At 36.8% G+C, this 19458-nt stretch overlaps 1 protein-coding gene across 2 annotated transcripts; it reads left to right on the forward strand.

The window, feature by feature from the left end:
- Nucleotides 1-13673: 13673 nt before the first annotated feature.
- LOC127075327 (zinc finger BED domain-containing protein RICESLEEPER 1) lies at nucleotides 13674-17674 on the forward strand. Of its 2 annotated transcripts, none has more exons than XM_051016819.1 (4): nucleotides 13674-13890; nucleotides 15201-17195; nucleotides 17286-17351; nucleotides 17445-17674. In XM_051016819.1, the coding sequence occupies exons 2-3, from the start codon at nucleotides 15227-15229 to the stop codon at nucleotides 17339-17341; spliced, it is 2025 nt and encodes a 674-aa protein (XP_050872776.1). In that variant the 5' UTR covers nucleotides 13674-13890; nucleotides 15201-15226; the 3' UTR covers nucleotides 17342-17351; nucleotides 17445-17674. The 2 variants fall into 2 exon arrangements, with proteins under 2 accessions (XP_050872776.1, XP_050872777.1); XM_051016820.1 differs by lacking the exon at nucleotides 13674-13890 and adding an exon at nucleotides 13935-13996.
- The last annotated feature ends 1784 nt before the right edge of the window (nucleotides 17675-19458 follow it).

Raw genomic sequence — 19458 nt, forward strand, 5'->3', positions numbered from 1 at the left:
ATTGCCAACTCGTAGGTCAACTTCACATTTTGCCAAATCTCTACTCCTTTTTAGCCCCTGCACATTGGTATAAATGTGAGAACCGCATCCAGTGTCTAAAACCCATGATGCAGAATTAGATAGATTAATTTCAATAAAAAAAATACCTGAAGTTGAAGTCTCTACTCCATTCTTCTTATCTTCCAGGTACTTTGGGCAGTTTCTCTTCCAGTGTCCAGTCTTACCACAATGGAAGCAGGTGTCATCCTTTGCTATGCCTCCACTAGGCTTCAAAGCAGGAGAAGTGGGTTTGGGTTTGACAACTTCCTTGCCTTTCCCTTTACCACCCTGATCGGTGAGTCTTTTGTTCTGTTTCTTTCCATTTATGATCATCATTATAGACTGTTGAAAAGTATATCTTCGGCAAATATTTTTATATCGTATCCACAGAGATTGGTTGATATTACCGCCGTTCTATAATCCAAATGTTGTAAGTTTAGATAGTAACAAGGTCGGTTTGGTTGGAAAGTTATCTTGTGAGTAAATTTCACTAAAATTAGTAAAATGGTTTTAATCTAATAATAAAGCTTGGCAAGATTGGAGTTCACTATTTCAAATGCTTATGATTCCTTATGATAAATAAATAGATTCAAGATTATTGATGATGTTCAAGTATCCTCTCAAAGTCATTTATGTCTAAATGATATTGTGATAATCACTATATTGATCCTTAGACGATCTCTCCACCTAACTATCAATATAGCAATCTTTAATGCTTAATACCAAAGAAGAGTAATGAACAAATCTATCTCTACAACTTATTCACTACTTGAAAATCTGTTTTATGTCAAGACTCAAATAATCTCTCTCGACAACTACTCAAATCTGGTTTTCAACTTAGGGCAAAAACAGTATTCAATACATCAACAATCTTTATCATATATATAAATCAAATGGAATACATAAACATATGAGAATAGCTACTACCTCCAATCTTGACAAAAGGGAAGTTTAGCTCCTCATCATCATTGTTACAAAGCAGAAAGTTAAAGAAGAAAAACTTTGTTTTCTCTCTTACAAAAAACTCTCAATATCAATGTGTGTATGATAATGAATGAATGCCCTAGAATAATGTATTTTTCTTTACAAAAAGGGTTGACATTTCCCTAATTGGTCATTCTCATCCAAAGCAGAAAAGTTATTCCAAGGCAAACACCAAAATGGCAAAACCAGCTGGCCTTCAAAACAACACTTTTGACCCAAAAATCAGTTTGCTGGATTCGCAGGGTTCGCGGGGCGAACTGATGCTGTCTCATTCAGTTCGCGGGGCGAACTGAAGCTGCCTCAGTTTCCTTGCTTTGCAAGCTTCATCCAAAATCTTCCAAATTATGATGCTGCAATCCAAAGCTTTCTCATCCAAAAATTCTACAAAACTAATAGAAATGTGAAATAACTATTCAAAACAAAATAAATTAAACGTAATTGCATTTATACGAATTAATAAGAATAAAAAGTGTGTAATTACATCAAAACATGGTAAAAGGGACCAATAAAATGATATAAAAAGTAGTACTAATTGGTCCCTAACAACTCTCCCCAACTTAGCATTTTGTTTGTCCCTAAACAAAAGTTTCCACCCTCACAACCAAAGCAGTGACACAAAAGATCGAAGCAAGGATTTACCAAGGACCTTCAAATGGTTCAAAAGTGTTTGGCACTTTCTCAATCCACCTATCTCAATTCTCGACAAAACATGAATAAGAGAAATGGTTGAGTGCAAAAATCATTCCAAGGAATTCAAAGCCAAATATGTCAAAATTGAATCAAACTTACACACACATCATAATAATGATGAATAACATGAAGGGTTACTTTCACTCATCCAAGCAATTCAATCAACAACAACTCAAATCATGCGGTTATCACAACAAATACCAAATCATGTGAAAAATGAGAATCAAGAGGTCTTTCAAAGGTTGTAATGTGGCTTAGGTTACAAGAAAGGATATGATTAAGAGAATTTACAAAGTTGCCTATCCTAAGGGAGCATTCCAAAATATTCAACTCTACACAATTTCCATTTCTTTGATCCCTATCTTTTTCTTTTTCTTTTTCTTTCCACATCCACACAACCATGAGCATTTCTTTGTTTTTCTTTTCTTTTCTTTTTCGTTGCTCTATGGTTTCAAGGGTGATTTCTTTTTCTTGTTTCTTTTCAAATTTTCACCATTTCATAAGAAACTCACTTTTCCAAGTTTCTAATCACTTCTCATTTTACTCTCCCCAACTTAGGTTTCAAAACCAAATTTATTAAATAATGCTCCCTATTTAGAAATAAGCACAAGGCAAAATTTGTAACAACTCGGTTTGAGGTTTCAACTGATACGAAAGAAATTAGGATTCATTTATTCCACAATTTTCAATTGATTTTACAATGATCAATCAAATGAATCCTAAAATAAGCTCAAAGGGGTTTAACTACGGATTATTCCTCACAAGGTTAGTTGATTCAAACTTTTTGGTCAAGTGGTTTTTCTCACAAACGATGCCTCTATCATTTTCAAAATTTTCACACAAAAATAGATTGATGCATGATTTAGCATGATAAGAATGAGTTAAAATAATGCTCGGTTTCCCGCTTTTTAGTGTATAATGGAAAGCTTCCTCACAAATGGTTAAGTCCTATTTTGATTCAAAGATGACATACATTTCAATGAGTTTATGATATGAAATTTGCACAAACCATCAAACTACTCATGTTAAATCTAGAAAGCGATAAAGTGTACCTTGAAATACCGACACTAATTCTTATCATCACCACTCGAGGTGTCCTATGCTTCTTTCTTTGCGATCATTTCTCGGTTGCTTTAAGCTTGACTTAAGAGTAAGAACAATTAAACAAAAAATGTTGGTAACCAATTTGATTGTAACACACTCAAATCTCAAAAAGTATTCATGCAATTATTAAGCCAAACTCTAAAGTTCAACAAACTACTCAATCTTCCTTCAACTCATCGCCATGGATTACACCACCTCCTACACCCCCCCAAAAAAAATTTGGCCTGCCCTCAGGCCACTTAGCATAATCAACAAAATCCTCCTAGGAAGGGAATGGAGAGGGGAAGTTTTGAAATTTGGAGGTTTGGAAGTGGAGCAACGAGGTTGTTGAAAGAATCTCCTAAGTTCGTGAAAATAGGAATGAAACGAAAATGACATAAAAAGAAAAGTTTTTTTTTTTCAGTTCGCGGGGCGAACTGAAGGAAACTTCAAAAAATATTGGTTCTGCCATTCACTGTTCGCGGGGCAAACCTTGTTCGCGGCGCGAACTGAAGCTGTGAATTCAGTTCGCGGGGCGAACGGTAAAAAACAGAACCCAATTTTTTTCAAAATTTAACACAGCAGAAAAAAAAATTAAAATGCAGACTTACAACGTTGGGTTGCCTCCCAACAAGCGCTTTGTTTAACGTCGTTTAGAGCTCGACGGTTCAACGGTCTTCATGATCCGGCTTTGTTAAGCAACTTCCTCAAGGGCTTTGTTGTCTTCAAGAGGTTCTTGATGAACCTTCGATAAACTCTGATACCACCTGTTTTCGGAACTACTTGCACAACAATCACCCATTCACCATCGAAGATAGAACAAATCATCTCGGCCTCTACTAGTTTGACAACTTCCTTCTTCTTCAGCACTCGCATCAATTGATTCTCCTCTTTTGTGGACAATGTATTACTAACAACCACCGGTTTAGTACAGGCATCACCAAGGAGCACATACTTCAAATGTGGCTCTAGTTTTGGCTCTTCCACTTCCTTTGTCATCTCCAAGCCTTCGTTTTTGGTGGAAACTTTGTAGACTCCGATAAGAGATTCCTCTGATGGATTAGAAAGATGAACCTGCTCTGCGATCTCAACTAGTCCCTCCTGTGTGGCATCGATTCGGAAGGATTCACACTTACCATTGAAATGCTTTTTGGCTTCAAAAAGATTAAAGGTTACCTCTTCGTCTTGCACTCTCACCTTCATTAGTCCATCATCTACGTCAATCATCATTCAGGCCGTTTTCATGAATGGTCTTCCAAGAATTATAGGAACCTCACGATCTTCATCCATGTCTACTATCACAAAATCTACCGGAAACAAGAATTTGTCCACCTTCACTAACATGTCTTGAGCAATTCCGTATGGTGAAGTGGTAGACTTGTCGGCTAGTTGTAGAGTCATCCTTGTCGATTTGATCTCAACATTTCCCAATCTTTTCACAATGGAGAGAGGGATTAAGTTTATACTAGAACCCAAGTCAATCAAACCATTTCCAATGTATGTGCTTCCAATGGTTACCGGTAGAACAACTCGGCCCGGATCGGACTCCTTTCTTGGTAGAGTCTTTTGGATGATGGCACTACACCGTGCATCAAGCAGTATGGTTTCGTCTTCCACGTGTCTCCTTTTCTTTGTAAGAATGTCCTTCATGAACTTAGCATACCGTGGCATTTGTTCTAATGCATCAGCAAATGGAATGTTGATTTGAAGTTGCTTGAAGATGTCCATGAACCGTGCATAATGCTTAGCATTATCCTTCTTTGATGGTGCGTGCGGATATGGCAAATGTTGAATTGGAATGACCTTCACTCCTTTGTCTCCTTTTTTCTTCTTTCTTGGTTCGATTTCCTTATTCATTTCCGCTTCACACTGCTGTTCCTCCATCAATTGCTGGTTCTGCTATTTTCGCGGCGCGAAGCGAGATCGCGACGCGAACTTAGCAGTTTCTGCCTCTTTCTCCTTTTCCAGTACAGCATCCATATCATTCTCTATTGTAATTTCCTCACTTTTTTCACCTGTCAACTCTCTACCACTTCTAGTAAATATTGCTTTACAGTGCTCCTTTGGATTGGTTTGAGTGTTAGCGGAGAAAGAGGATCCTGCGTTTTGTTCCGACAGTTGCTTCGCAAGTTGACCTATTTGATTTTCCAGATTCTTAATTGCTGCTTCATTACTCTTCTGATTTGCCATGGAAGCTTGCATGAATTGTTGAAGAGTGTCCTCTAGCTTGGAACTTCCTCCTTGTGATTGTTGGCCTTGAGAATTGGGGTGTTGATAAGGACTTTGCTGCTGAAAATTTTGATTGTTGAACCTTGATGGTTGGTAACCTTGATTGTTCCTTTGATAGCCTTGATTTTGATTGTTCACATAGCTCACTTCTTCTAGTGGAGGACAAAAACCAGTAGGGTGATCCCCTTGACATAATTCGCAACATGCTACTTGATGTCTAATTTGAGAAGCTTGAATTTCCTTCATTTGCTGTGGAAGCTTGGCCATTTGTTGAGTAAGCAACTCCACTTGTTGAGAGAGTAGCTTGTTTTGAGCAAGAATGGCGTCATTGGTATTTAACTCAAGAACTCCCGGTTTACGTTGTGAAGGACTACGATCATGTTGACTTTGACGATCATTGAGCGCCATCCGGTCAATAATGACGTTAGCTTCTTCCGCATTCTTTGACATAAGAGAGCCACCCGCGGTAGCATCCAAAAGTGTTCTGTGAGTTGATTGGAGACCATTAAGAAAAATATGGATTTGAGTGAGCTCATCAAAACCATGACCCTTGCATTTTCTCAACATTGACTTGAACCTTTCCCAAGCCTCATTTAAAGATTCGTTGCTTCCTTGAGTGAATACCGCAATAGCCGTTTTGGCTTCCATGAATCGGGATTGAGGGAAATATCTTTCTAAGAACTTCTCTTCTAACAAATTCCAATCCGTCATCACTCTTGCTGTTTGATCAAGGTACCACTCTTTTGCCTTTCCCACTAAGGAGTGTGGGAACATCCTTTTGAATAGTGCCTCTTCACCCGTTTCATCAATTCCCGTAGAACCCGCAATCTCATAAAATTTGATGAGATGGGTGTACGGATCTTCATGATCCATTCCGGTGAATGGATTTGCGTAGAGAAGTTGGAGGATTCCGGTCTTCATCTCTGTATTTCTTCCTCCACGGGCAAATTGAGCATTTCTTCTTGGACTATTAGCGGACATTTCGGTACGATTGTCATCCGCCATGTTTCCGTCACAAGCCTCTACAACCACTTCTTCGATTGGAACAAGTGCGGAAGTAGATGCTTCTTCTCTCCGGTTTCTCTCTTCGGCTAGTTTCCTTCTTCTTCGTGTTTTGCTATTGAGCTTCCGAAGTGTTCTTTCAATTTCAGGATCGAATTGAAGTTGCTCCTCGTTTGCTTTTCCTCGCATGCACTAGAATCTACAAAACTAACAAACCAAGTGAAACAAAAGAGGAATAGTAATAATTGTAACACAAGTTAAAACAAAGAATTATTGCAATGCTTGTAATATCGACACCAATCCCCGGCAACGGCGCCAATTTGTTGAAAAGTATATCTTCGGCAAATATTTTTATATCGTATCCACAGAGATTGGTTGATATTACCGCCGTTCTATAATCCAAATGTTGTAAGTTTAGATAGTAACAAGGTTGGTTTGGTTGGAAAGTTATCTTGTAAGTAAATTTCACTAAAAATAGTAAAATGGTTTTAATCTAATAATAAAGCTTGGCAAGATTGGAGTTCACTATTTCAAATGCTTATGATTTCTTATTATAAATAAATAGATTCAAGATTATTGATGATGTTCAAGTATCCTCTCAAAGTCATTTATGTCTAAATGATATTGTGATAATCACTATATTGATCCTTAGACGATCTCTCCACCTAACTATCAATATAGCAATCTTTAATGCTTAATACCAAAGAAGAGTAATGAACAAATCTATCTCTACAACTTATTCACTACTTGAAAATCTGTTTTATGTCAAGACTCAAATAATCTCTCTCGACAACTACTCAAATCTGGTTTTCAACTTAGGGCAAAAACAGTATTCAATACATCAACAATCTTTATCATATATATAAATCAAATGGAATACATAAACATATGAGAATAGCTACTACCTCCAATCTTGACAAAAGGGAAGTTTAGCTCCTCATCATCATTGTTACAAAGCAGAAAGTTAAAGAAGAAAAACTTTGTTTTCTCTCTTACAAAAAACTCTCAATATCAATGTGTGTATGATAATGAATGAATGCCCTAGAATAATGTATTTTTCTTTACAAAAAGGGTTGACATTTCCCTAATTGGTCATTCTCATCCAAAGCAGAAAAGCTATTCCAAGGCAAACACCAAAATGGCAAAACCAGCTGGCCTTCAAAACAGCACTTTTGACCCAAAAATCAGTTTGCTGGATTCGCAGGGTTCGCGGGGCGAACTTTGTTCGCGGGGCGAACTGATGCTGTCTCATTCAGTTCGCGGGGCGAACTTTGTTCGCGGGGCGAACTGAAGCTGCCTCAGTTTCCTTGCTTTGCAAGCTTCATCCAAAATCTTCCAAATTATGATGCTGCAATCCAAAGCTTTCTCATCCAAAAATTCTACAAAACTAATAGAAATGTGAAATAACTATTCAAAACAAAATAAATTAAACGTAATTGCATTTATACGAATTAATAAGAATAAAAAGTGTGTAATTACATCAAAACATGGTAAAAGGGACCAATAAAATGATATAAAAAGTAGTACTAATTGGTCCCTAACATAGACTTCCCTTTTAAATTCAGATTCTGCTCAGCAGTTCTTAACATGCCTAGCAGTTCAGGAAGAGTTTTGTCCATATCAATTCATGTTGAAATTAAGGACAAATTGACTCAAGCTCTCTGTAAATGATTGCAAGATCAAATCAGTCACAAGTTCCTTTCCGATGGGAAAACCCAACCTCTCAAGGTTCTCCACATACCCAATCATCTTGAGCACATGGGGACCTACAGGGGCTCCCTCAGCTAACTTGCCTTGAAAAAGGGCTTTTGAAACTTCAAACCTTTCATGCCTTTCCTGCTCTTGATAGAGCGTCTTCAGGTGTCTGATCATATAGAACGCTATCATGTTCTCATGTTGCTTTTGCAACTCCGAGTTCATGGTAGCTAGCATGAGGTAAGCAGCTTCATTGACATCATTGACATGCTTATTATAAGCATATCTTTCTACCTTAGGTGCAGAACTAGGAGGTTCCTCTTTAGGAACAGGTTCCTCCAAGACATACAACTTCTTATCATGCTTGAGGATAATCCTCAGATTTCGGTGCCAATCCAGAAAATTTGTCCCAAACAATTTTTCTTTATCAAGGATTGATCGTAAACTATTGTTAGAGGTGTTTGTTGTCATGATAATCTATATGAAAAATATGAAAATATAAGTATCATTAAAATAACATATTTAGTTAGGCCTTTAATTAAATATGCTCCCACTATTTTACTCAAAACAAATGACCCTCTCCATTTGATTCGAAAAATCCCGTTGGAAGATTTTCTACTGGGTCGAGATCCACATTTCACTTTGTTTTAACTCCACATACGCGGATTACACAAAACTAGGTTATTTAGGTAGGAACTCCTTCCAATTGTATCTAATACAATCTCTCGAATATTTTAGTTGGGTGAATAACTCCTTATTTCAATCCATCATATGGATCATTTCTAACTCTTGCTTCTAAACGTATATAATATTATTATAATTTGTTTAGTTAATTTTGACCCATTTTTTTCGCAATTGGATATTAAAATTATCCCATCGCACCTTACTAATATAGAACATGCACCTCGCGTAGGCGAAACCTACATTATTCGATACTAGTCATGATGAATGCTAAAACTTGGAAAGCATAAACTTAATATTTAATTTTAGGGAATTTGGAATTATTTTGATCTCATCGGCTTATTTATCATATAAGTCGTCTCTCACATGCATCAACATACATTCACATGCATCAACATACATACAAAATGAAACAGTTATGACCCCTAGCGCAATTGTTCTCCCAAGACAATGAGAGAACCTAAGTTAACCTAATAACGATCAAGCTTCTCCAAGCAAGATCTTCAAGGTTGTCCTCCTTTGATATTGTATTCTTCTCTTTCTTCATAACATTACATTACATAAAAGTAACTCGTTTTACATACGAGGGAGTGAGATGAGAAAATAAGTCACATTAAGAGATTATAAGAGAGGCACGACACGCAAGTCGTATTTTAAAATCCCAAAAATAAAATAAAGGAAAACTAAGGTCATAAATGATTACCACAAGACAATAATAATAAACACATTATTATTATTAATTTAAATTATGTTAATTAAATAAACCAAATTAGATTTCGGTGATTGATCACACTACATAGAGTTAGACGGGGGTTAAGGAGGAAGCGTCCCCTGCGGGGTTGCAGGGGCAGCGCTCCAACGCAAAACTTTAATGAACAATTCATTTGAAATCGACGTCGTTTTTCGCATCAACACTTGATACTTTAAAGCACAACTCTTGTGTAGTCACAACCCTAATCGCATAACTCTTTGACAACACAACCCTTGTAAAGTCATGAACCCTAATGCAACAATTTCATACCTTCAAACACACCTCGATTGATAATTCAGTATGATTGATCAATATGTCATTGCTTCACCATACTAATGTCGGATTCCGAAGCAAGTGACCATTGATCGCTCAAAGGAATGACAATCATTAAGTGTTTGAATGAACAAAATAGAAACAATATATCATATATACCATATTTTGCATCAGAATTACTTATATCATATATATAAATTGATCTATCTCATCTGTGTAACTTATGGACGATCGATGTATCGCTGCTTCACCATACTAACGTCGGATTCTAAAGCATAGTCAACATCAATCATCCAAATCATACACACATGATGTCAAATTTAATTACTTGTTTATTATTTAATTCATTATGTCTTTTAATCACATTAATACAGAAAATACAAAAAATAACTAGCTAGCAGATGCATGGTTTCGTAAGTGGCTCTGATAGTTGGGCATGATTAGTGAATGGGCATGATCCTTAAATGCAACCGAAATTAAATTTTTTCCTTTAGTGATCCTTACGAATGGGCATGATCAATGATAGAAACCGTTACCTCTTGTGGCGATTGAAACCTTTGATGCAGATCTAAGGAGTGATCACGAGCGTTGAATGGTGACAACGCCTCTACTCAGTCCACATGAACAGATTCCTTCAGTCTTAGTGCTAGCTGTTACGAATGGAGGCTTTGAGTGAGAGAGAGAGAGAGAAACGGAATTTCATTAAATGAAATGCTTCTGCACAAGGGTTCTATTTATAGAACCACTTGTATGGGCTGCAAGCTAAAAAGCTCACTTAAGTGTATGTGGCCCATATCTTATGGTATACCAAAAATCACTTAAGCACATGGTATCTTACCATATTTCGTATTCTACTTAAGTGCATCATATCTTGCGATGTTCTACAATTCACTTAAGTGCACCGTACCTTACAGTGTTCCTTATTTACTCTATCTCTCATCATAGGATACGAAGATATGATCTCAATGCCAATGCAATGGTATGAGATGGCATGAGGGATCTTAGGGTCAAAATTGGGTCTTACACCTCCTGATCACCACTTGCTTGTTCACTGTGTCGAACAACTTGTATCCTCTAGTCGAATGATATCCTATCAGGATCATCTGACTCGACTTTTCATCAAGTTTTCTTCTCAACTGATCTGGCACATGTCTATGTGCTATAGATCGAAACACCTTCAGATGACTCAAGCTAGACTTGTCACCAGACCGATATTCTTCTGGCGTGATTCCTTCTGGCTTCTCCGTAGGATATCTATTCATGATATATGTTGCAATTGACACAACTTCCCCCCATAATTCTTTGGGTCGATGCTTGCCTTTCGACATACTTCTCACCATATTCATGATGGTTCTATTCTTCTTTTCTGCGACTCCATTCTGATGTGTAGTGTAGGGTGGCACCACCTCATGCACAATCCCTTCTTTCACACATAATGCGTCGAAGTCTTTCGACACGTATTCTCCACCACCATCAGTCCTCGTAATCTTGATCTTTCAACCGCTTTGTCTTTCGATCGCTTTTTCTTTCGACCATAGATTTAAACTTGGCAAATACCTCGCTCATTTCACTTTTCTTCTTGATCAGGTAAGCCCAGAGTTTTCGACTGAAATCATCTATGAATGTAACAAAATATTTGTTACCTCCAATCGAATCCACCTGGATAGGACCACATACATCAGAGTATATGACTTCAAGAATTTTCTCCGACCTACTTCCTGCATCCTTACTGAAGTTGTTCTTGTGCTGCTTTACCTGTATACATTCTTCACACACTTCATTTGGAATGTCGATTTCTGGTAATCCTGAAACCATATTTCTTCTCTTCAAAACTTTGATGTCTTTGAAATTGAGATGACCAAGTCTATAATGCCATATCCATTCATCTTTGTTGGCTGTTGTTGCAAGACACTTATGCTCCATCATATTAAGCTTAATCTTGAAGGTTCTATTCTGAGACATTGAAGCCTTCAATACCAACCTTCCATTTCAATTGAGAACTCTCATCATCTTGTCTTTGATCGACACCTTGTAGTTCTTTTCGACTAACTGCCCTATGCTGAGCAAATTGCTCTTCATGCCTAGTATGTACAACACATTTAAAATTATTGACCTCTTACCATCTTTCCTCATAATCAGAACACCACCGACACCTTCAGTTGCTAGAGTGTTGTCATTTGCAAATTTCACCATGTTCTTCATTGAGGGTTTTATGTTGACAAACCAATCTTTCCTTCCAGACATGTGTGATGAGCATCCTGAGTCCAAGTACCACTGGTCCTTGAATCTCTCTTCATCTCTCGTTGTAACCATCAACAACATCTCTTCTTCTTCATGATTTGCTAGCTTTGCATAAGTTTCTTGATACTTCTGCTTTTTTGGGCAATCACTAGAATAATGACCATGCTTCTGACAATTGTAACACTGAATGTGACTCTTGTCTGGATTTTGACCACCATCTCTTCCTCTACCTACAACACCACCTATTTGGTTACCTTGGTTCGAGGGTTTTCTCTGATTCAACCAATTTCCTTCTTGCTGATTTCGACTAGTCGAATTGTTGTAGCCTCCTCTGCCTTTGTTGTCATTCCAACTTCCTTTGCCTTTCCTTTCTTTTGCTGATTGAGCCTGCAAAGCCATATCATTCTTCGAATTTTCTGTAGCTCTTTCATCCATTCTTTGTTCATGAGATTCAAGCGTCCCTTGAAGATCTTCCTTTGTCAGTTTTGACAAATCTTTCGACTCTTCTATGGCTACTACCACGTGGTCGAACTTTGGACCCAATGACCTCAAGATCTTTCCAACAACAGATCTTGATGTCAACGCTTCTCCACATACCTTGATTTGATTCACCAGTTTCGTAACCTTAGTGAAGAAATCAGTTATGATTTCTTTGTCTTCCATCTGAAGCAATTCATACGTCCTTTTTTAAGTTTGTAACCTCACCTCTTTCACCTTCTCCCCGCCTCCAAATGACTTCTCTAGAATTTCCCATGCTTCTTTCGCTGACTCTACATCACTAACCTTTTCAAAGTTATTTGAAACAACACATTGATGGATTATAAAGAGAGATTTATAATCTTTCTTCTTCAATTCTTTATGTGCAACCCTTTCTTGATCCGTCGCATTTTCTACAAACGTTGTTACTTTTTCCTTCACAAAATCTCAAAGATCTTGATAACAGAACACAATATTTATCTGCTTGCCCCAATTCTCATAATTGTTGTTCTTGAGAATCAGAAGATTTGTTGGAAAATGCCCGTTTGGATGATTCATTTCCATGATGATTTTCTTCCCATGAATCGTTTAAACCGGAACTCTTGATACCAGATGTTGGAAATTCACCACAACCTATGGAGAATTTCAATCAATCTTGATGAACAAGATTGTTATCAACCACGCAATAACAATGAAAAAAAGGAGAAGAACAATTTGAGAAAGAAAAGAAAGACCAATGGAGAAGAAGAATATTTTCTACAAAGTTTCTCTCTGCCCACAACCTGTGAAAACTTATTTATTCACTTTGCAACTGCAAAATTCTGTGAATACAATGTTATGACTTCTCTGTTATAAGAATAAGGATTACTCCCTCTATTTATAGATTTAGGTTAGCTTGCTCACTAAGACAAAACACAAAACTATAAAAGCACAAAATAGTTAACACTATTAAAAATAAGTCTATGTCGAAATCCTGTATGAAGCAACATGCTTGACACTTCGACACACTAATTGAACTCAACACACTAGATGATTCGACACTTCCTTGCTTCTGTCGAGCAATCTGCTTTGACACAAGGAATTACAATTCAACAGTGTTTTCTTCCCAAACCTTAGATTGCCTCCTTACCTCTTTTCTCTTATTCTCCAAAATATTACGTACTGTCAAAGTTCAGTCTTCCTCACTATTTTCTATTTAAACCAAAATCTAATTTTCTAATTATGTTATTCCCTTATCACTCTTAACTTGCTCTTCTATTTTTCAATATTGCATTTACTCCTTTTACTAACTCCAATTTCCTTTATTCTTAATTTCTAATAATTCGATTACCCATCAAATTTTATTATTCACTTATTTTTCTACAAACATTTTATTTTTAATTATTCCACTCAAATTAAATTAATTAAAATTCAACTTAAATTAATTAAAATAAATCTAATTAATTTCTATCCTTCCCGTAATCCTCTCCAATACCCTATAAAACACATATACGGTTCTATTATCCAAATAAAATATATAAATTAATTTAAATAATTTAGTGGAACCATGTTTCTGATGCTCCGACCCGTTTTCCCTTCTCCTTTCAACAACATCAGCCCTATCGAAATCGGGTCCAACCCAGATTCCACCACACCATAATCGGGTCATCTCTGTTTCCCCTCTCTCCACCTCTCAAAACCCTATCGTTTTCTTCCGGATTATCCGATCGGACCCAACCACCTTCCCTCGTTTTCCCTCTCTCTAAGTAAGTCTCTCTCTTTCTTCAATTCAACTTTTTGTTTTGCAATTGCATCATTTCATTGTTAAATTTACGACAACTACTGAAAACAGTATTTTAAATTGCAACACTGGTATAATAACGTGTGTTACAAATTTTTATTTTTGTTTTGGTTATTCTGTTATCTTGTTTCTCGTAGATTGTAATTTTTTTAATGAACCTTTTCAGCTCTTGCTTTTAAATTGCAGGCGCATAGCCAGTTTTTTTTTGTAATTTCTATGTGCCATAATTGAGGAATATTCTGTTATTTTTGTTCAATTATTACTTGTAGTTTTTTGGTCTGTTGAAATATTTGTAAGATTTTAAATTGAGGTTACACTGGTGATATTCGGCTTTTTGGAGTTGCAGACGTCGCAATTAACAACATGGGTGTTACATTACAGTTGCATCATTTGTTCTTGATTTGCTTAGGCTTAATGTCCATATCTTTTTCATGGTGTGGATTGTTTCTTCTTTTATTTTGATGGATTTAGTTGACATGGTTACCCCCAAGGGTTGGCCTGATGGTTGAGACTTGGATCATGAGAGTTTGCTCCTCTCAAGGTCTCATGTTCGAATCCCACTGGGTGCTAACAATTCCTGTGTTGGGACAGTCCATATAGAGCTTTGCTCTGACTTTCAATGCCCCCCCTTCCCTCGCTAGTGCACGGTGGGATTGGTCCCTTGGATTAGTCGGTCTCAACAGAAAAAAAAAACAGGGTTCGCTAAGGATACCCTGTATTAGCTTATGAGTTGATTATGTGGGTCTAGGCTTTAAAGGTTGGTTAGTTTGAATCAAGATATGTCTAGATTCTGATTTAAACTCTTGGTTCTTGCCATGTAAGGACTATGCTATCTTTAATTAGATCTCATCACTTTCGAGTTGCGTTTTAAATTTCTGCCCACCAATGTCAACGTTAAGTTTTCACAAGTCTGTTCAATTGTAATTGTAGACGCATTAGTCATATTTCCCTCTATTTTCTATGATTTCAAAGCTAATGGAACTGTAACTGGAATTTCAAACCTTTCTTTTGAGTGATGTGATGTAACCGGGTGAGCTTTTTAGTCTCTTAATTTAGTGATTTTGATGGAACTGAATTAAGTCTTGTCGCTCTCTGTCTCCGTTTCCCCCCTTCTTCATTATTAACCAGAGGCTGCCAAGCACTTGACTTTGTTTTACTAGATTCCATATACCCTTTTGTTTAATCCTTTGCTTCTGCATTCTATTTTCAACTTGAGTTATTTCCTGTATAATTTTTTCGGTTTTGACACGTCACATTATTTTGTATGACATGCAGATTAAGTATACTCTCAAGCCTATCTGATGGAAATATCAAATGATTCAGGCACTAAGAAACCAAAAAGGTTGACATCTGTTGTCTGGAATCACTTTGAAAGGATTAGAAAGGCTGATATATGCTATGCTGTTTGCCTACATTGTAACAAGAGGCTTAGTGGATCAAGTAACAGTGGAACTACTCATTTAAGAAATCACTTGATGCGGTGTCTGAAAAGATCAAACTTTGACGTTTCTCAACTACTTACAGTAAAGAGAAGGAAAAAAGATAATACTGTCAGCCTAGCAAACATTAGTTTTGATGAAGGTCAGAGGAAAGAAGAATATATAAAGCCAGCATTTGTCAAGTTTGAACCGGAACATAAGAAAGATGAAATCATTAACTTTGTAAGTAGTAAATTTGACCAGGATAGGAGTCAACATGATCTTGCTCGTATGATCATATTACATGGATACCCATTGACTTTGGTTGAACAAGTAGGATTCAAAGTCTTTGTGAAGAACCTCCAGCCTCTCTTCGAGTTCTTGCCAAATAGCAACGTAGAGATTTCTTGTATAGAAATCTATAGGAGGGAGAAAGAGAAAGTGAATGAGATGCTAAACAAATTATGTGGCAGGATCAATCTCTCCATCGAAATGTGGTCTTCGGCAGAAAATACATCATTTTTGTGTCTATCTGCGCATTATATTGATGAGAAATGGACATTGCAGAAGAAAATTTTGAACTTTCTTACACTTGACTCTTCTTACACTGAAGACTTGCTTCCAGAAGTGATTATCAAATGCCTTGATGAATGGGATATTGACTGCAAACTATTTGCGTTGACTCTTGATGATTGTTCTGTTGACGATGACATCACTCTCCGAATCAAAGAGCGTGTTTCCGAGAAAAGGCCTTTCTTAAGTACTCGACAAATACTCGATGTACGCTCTGCAGCACATCTCATAATTTCCATCGTTCAAGATGCCATGGATGCATTGCATGAGTTGATCCAAAAGATTCGAGAGAGCATCAGATACGTTAAAAGTTCACAAGAAGTTCAAGAAAAATTTAATGAAATTTCTCAACGTGCTGGGATCAACTCTCCGAAGGTCTTATTTCTTGATAATCCACTACAATGGAATTCTACATATATCATGCTTGAAACTGCACTAGAATACAGGGGTGCTTTTTCACTCCTCCAAGAACATGATCTCTCCTACTCATCAAATCTATCCGATGAAGAGTGGGAATGGGCTAATTCTGTTGCTGGATATTTAAAACTCCTTGTTGAAATTATGAATATCTTCTCAAGCAACAGATTTCCTACAGCTAACATATTCTTCCCTGAAATATGTGACATTCATATTCAATTAATTGACTGGAGCAGAAGTTCTGACCATTTTCTTAGTCCCATGGCTTTGAAGATGAAAGCCAAATTCGATAAGTACTGGAGCAAGTGCAGTTTAGCTTTAGCTTTAGCTGCAGTCCTAGATCCACGGTTTAAAATGAAGTTGGTTGAGTACTACTACTCCTTGATATATGGAAGTACTGCTTTGGATCGTATCAAGGAAGTTTCGGACGGTATCAAAGAACTTTTTAATGCATATTCTATCTGTTCGACAATGGTTGATCAAGGGTCAGCCTTGCCTGGAAGTAGCTTACCAAGCACTAGTAGTGGTGCCAGGGATAGACTAAAAGGCTTCGACAGATTCCTTCACGAGACATCACAGAGTCAGTCGATGACATCAGACTTGGACAAGTATTTAGAGGAACCGATATTTCCTCGTAATTCCGAGTTTAACATATTGAACTGGTGGAAAGTCCACATGCCCAGATACCCGATTTTGTCTATGATGGCGCGAGATGTTCTTGGGACTCCAATGTCAACTTTGGCACCTGAATTGGCATTTAGCACAGGGGGCAGAGTGCTCGATTCTTCTCGCAGTTTGCTGAACCCAGATACACGAGAGGCTTTAGTATGCGCACAAGATTGGATCCGAAATGAATCAGGAGGTATGTTCTCACTTGATTGGTTCATTTTCTCCACCCTTAGAACATTCCTAAATGTCTTATGCATTTGTGTTGTCTCTGACATCTTATCAGATTTTAATCCAACCCCAATCCATTCTGCTCCACCTCTTCTCCTTGAATCAAGTTAATGTTTCCGAGGTATTCTTCTGCGAAACTTATATCATATGTTTTAGTCTCTCCACATTCCGTTGTCAAACATTAATCTTTCTACTTATTTATGGTCAATGTCAGGACGTACCAAAGGAGCTATCTTCTATGTCATTTCTTGCGTGGAAGTGATATACTATGTAAGAAGCAATGTATATTCTTAGAATAACCTAGTTTCATTCAGATGAATCCATTTTGTATAGAGGGTTGCATACCCTTTGTTATCAAAGTATCCCCTTGAATGCTTCACTGTTCCTACAATAGGGCTGCTTGTGAATGATCTTAATGAATGAAGATCTTCAACATTTGCATTATGGCATAGTTCTATCTATTATTTTATTTAATTATGTAAAAATTTATTCTGTTCATTTATCATTTCTATTAAAATAGAAATATGGGTTTTCTCATACCTCTGCTGCGGAGCGTAGGTTCCATCTCTTAGTTAACTTCATAAATAAAAATATAAACCATATAACATGCTATGTAGATACTAAAATGTAATTTCCTCACTGGCTTTCCTATATATACGGCTCTTTTCTTCTTTTTCTGTTGCTTAAAATACCCAACCTAAAACAAATTTTTTCAACCCCTCCACACTCCCTTTTCCCGCTTGTTTTGCCTTCTACTCTGGATGTACCCCCTTCCCTATATTGCTCTGCAGGCGCCCCCTCCCCCACAGTAAAGTTTTGGTGCCATGTTCTTAATTATGAATGAAGACTCTAATGGTCCTGGTAAATGGTATAGTGGTTGTTTTCTATGGCAGATGTGTTGAAACAAGTAGCTCTCCAATGATGGGGTTTTTGAACATGACCCAACAATGGCGAGTTCAACTTTGGTTAGAGGCAGATGTGGAAAATGAATGGTGGTATTACTGTCCATAGTGCGCACAACATAACTTTTGCACGTCACTATGTCCATATCGGATTTAGATCCTCCCATGCTCTCCCATGCTCTCTTTGTTCTCTCATTTTTCTAGTCCAATGGTTCTTTGTCATATAAAAAGAAACAAGAGTATAAAGTAGAGAGAAAAAAGGATGGATCAATAGTTGATATTACTAGTGTATCAATAAAAAGAAACAAAGAGTATAAAATAGGGGAACTTCTTACTGCAACTATATGCTACTTACACACCACACAAAAATATTAAAATACTCATAAGTTTTTGGAGATGCATCTTCGGACGTACTCAAGACACACTCAGCACATCCTATAAGTTAGATTTTTTTAATACCGGAGATGTATCTCCGATAGATATCCGTAGATGCATTTTTGGAGCGTTTACACACTAGTAACAAAAGTAGACATCAAAAATATATAATTTGACAAAATAATAATAACATTCATAAAATAAAATAAATATTACATAGATGATTTTAACATAAAATGCAACATTACACTTCAATATCTAATTGAACGCTTCAATATCTTCACAATATCTTCGACAGATCTTGCAATCGTCGGTTCCAACTCGAGCGAAACTCTAGCGGAACTTTTGTTTCGAAATGGAAAAATCTATTTCACATAGCTCTTACATCTGCATCCGTTTTGAGCTCAAAATTGTTGAATTCAATCTTCCATCCGTTGTTAATTGACGATGAACGGTACTCGAGCTTCACAATTCTTCGATTGTCTCTGTAAGGTAGGAGATTATGGATTTCGTACTTAATATATGCAAGAGATGTGTACTCGTTGAGCTTAAACTTTCGCTCGGTGTCGTGTCAAAGAATGAGACATTTGCGACATACCGGTTAATGTTTATTTGTGACATCTGAGATATTTTTAGTTTGTGTGAAATAAAAACAAGAGCACCTTAATTTATAGAAGTTGTAGACAATATGGACCATTCAAAATCTAACATGCTAATTCTGAAGATATATCTATGGTTCCAGACCCAATTATCTTGTTCTGGAGATGCATCTCCGGAACCTCTCCTGAACATGCAGAAAACAAAACTTTAAAAACAAAACTTAATTGAAGATATTTTTTGATAAATGAACAAATGTTATGGGAAAGATAAAAAATATATTAAAATATTAAGAAATTGAATATATTATACTTCATTAATATTGAGACACAATTACATACACTTATTTGTCTT

Source organism: Lathyrus oleraceus, chromosome 4 (assembly GCF_024323335.1).
Source record: "Lathyrus oleraceus cultivar Zhongwan6 chromosome 4, CAAS_Psat_ZW6_1.0, whole genome shotgun sequence".
Classification (NCBI taxonomy): Eukaryota; Viridiplantae; Streptophyta; class Magnoliopsida; order Fabales; family Fabaceae; genus Lathyrus; species Lathyrus oleraceus.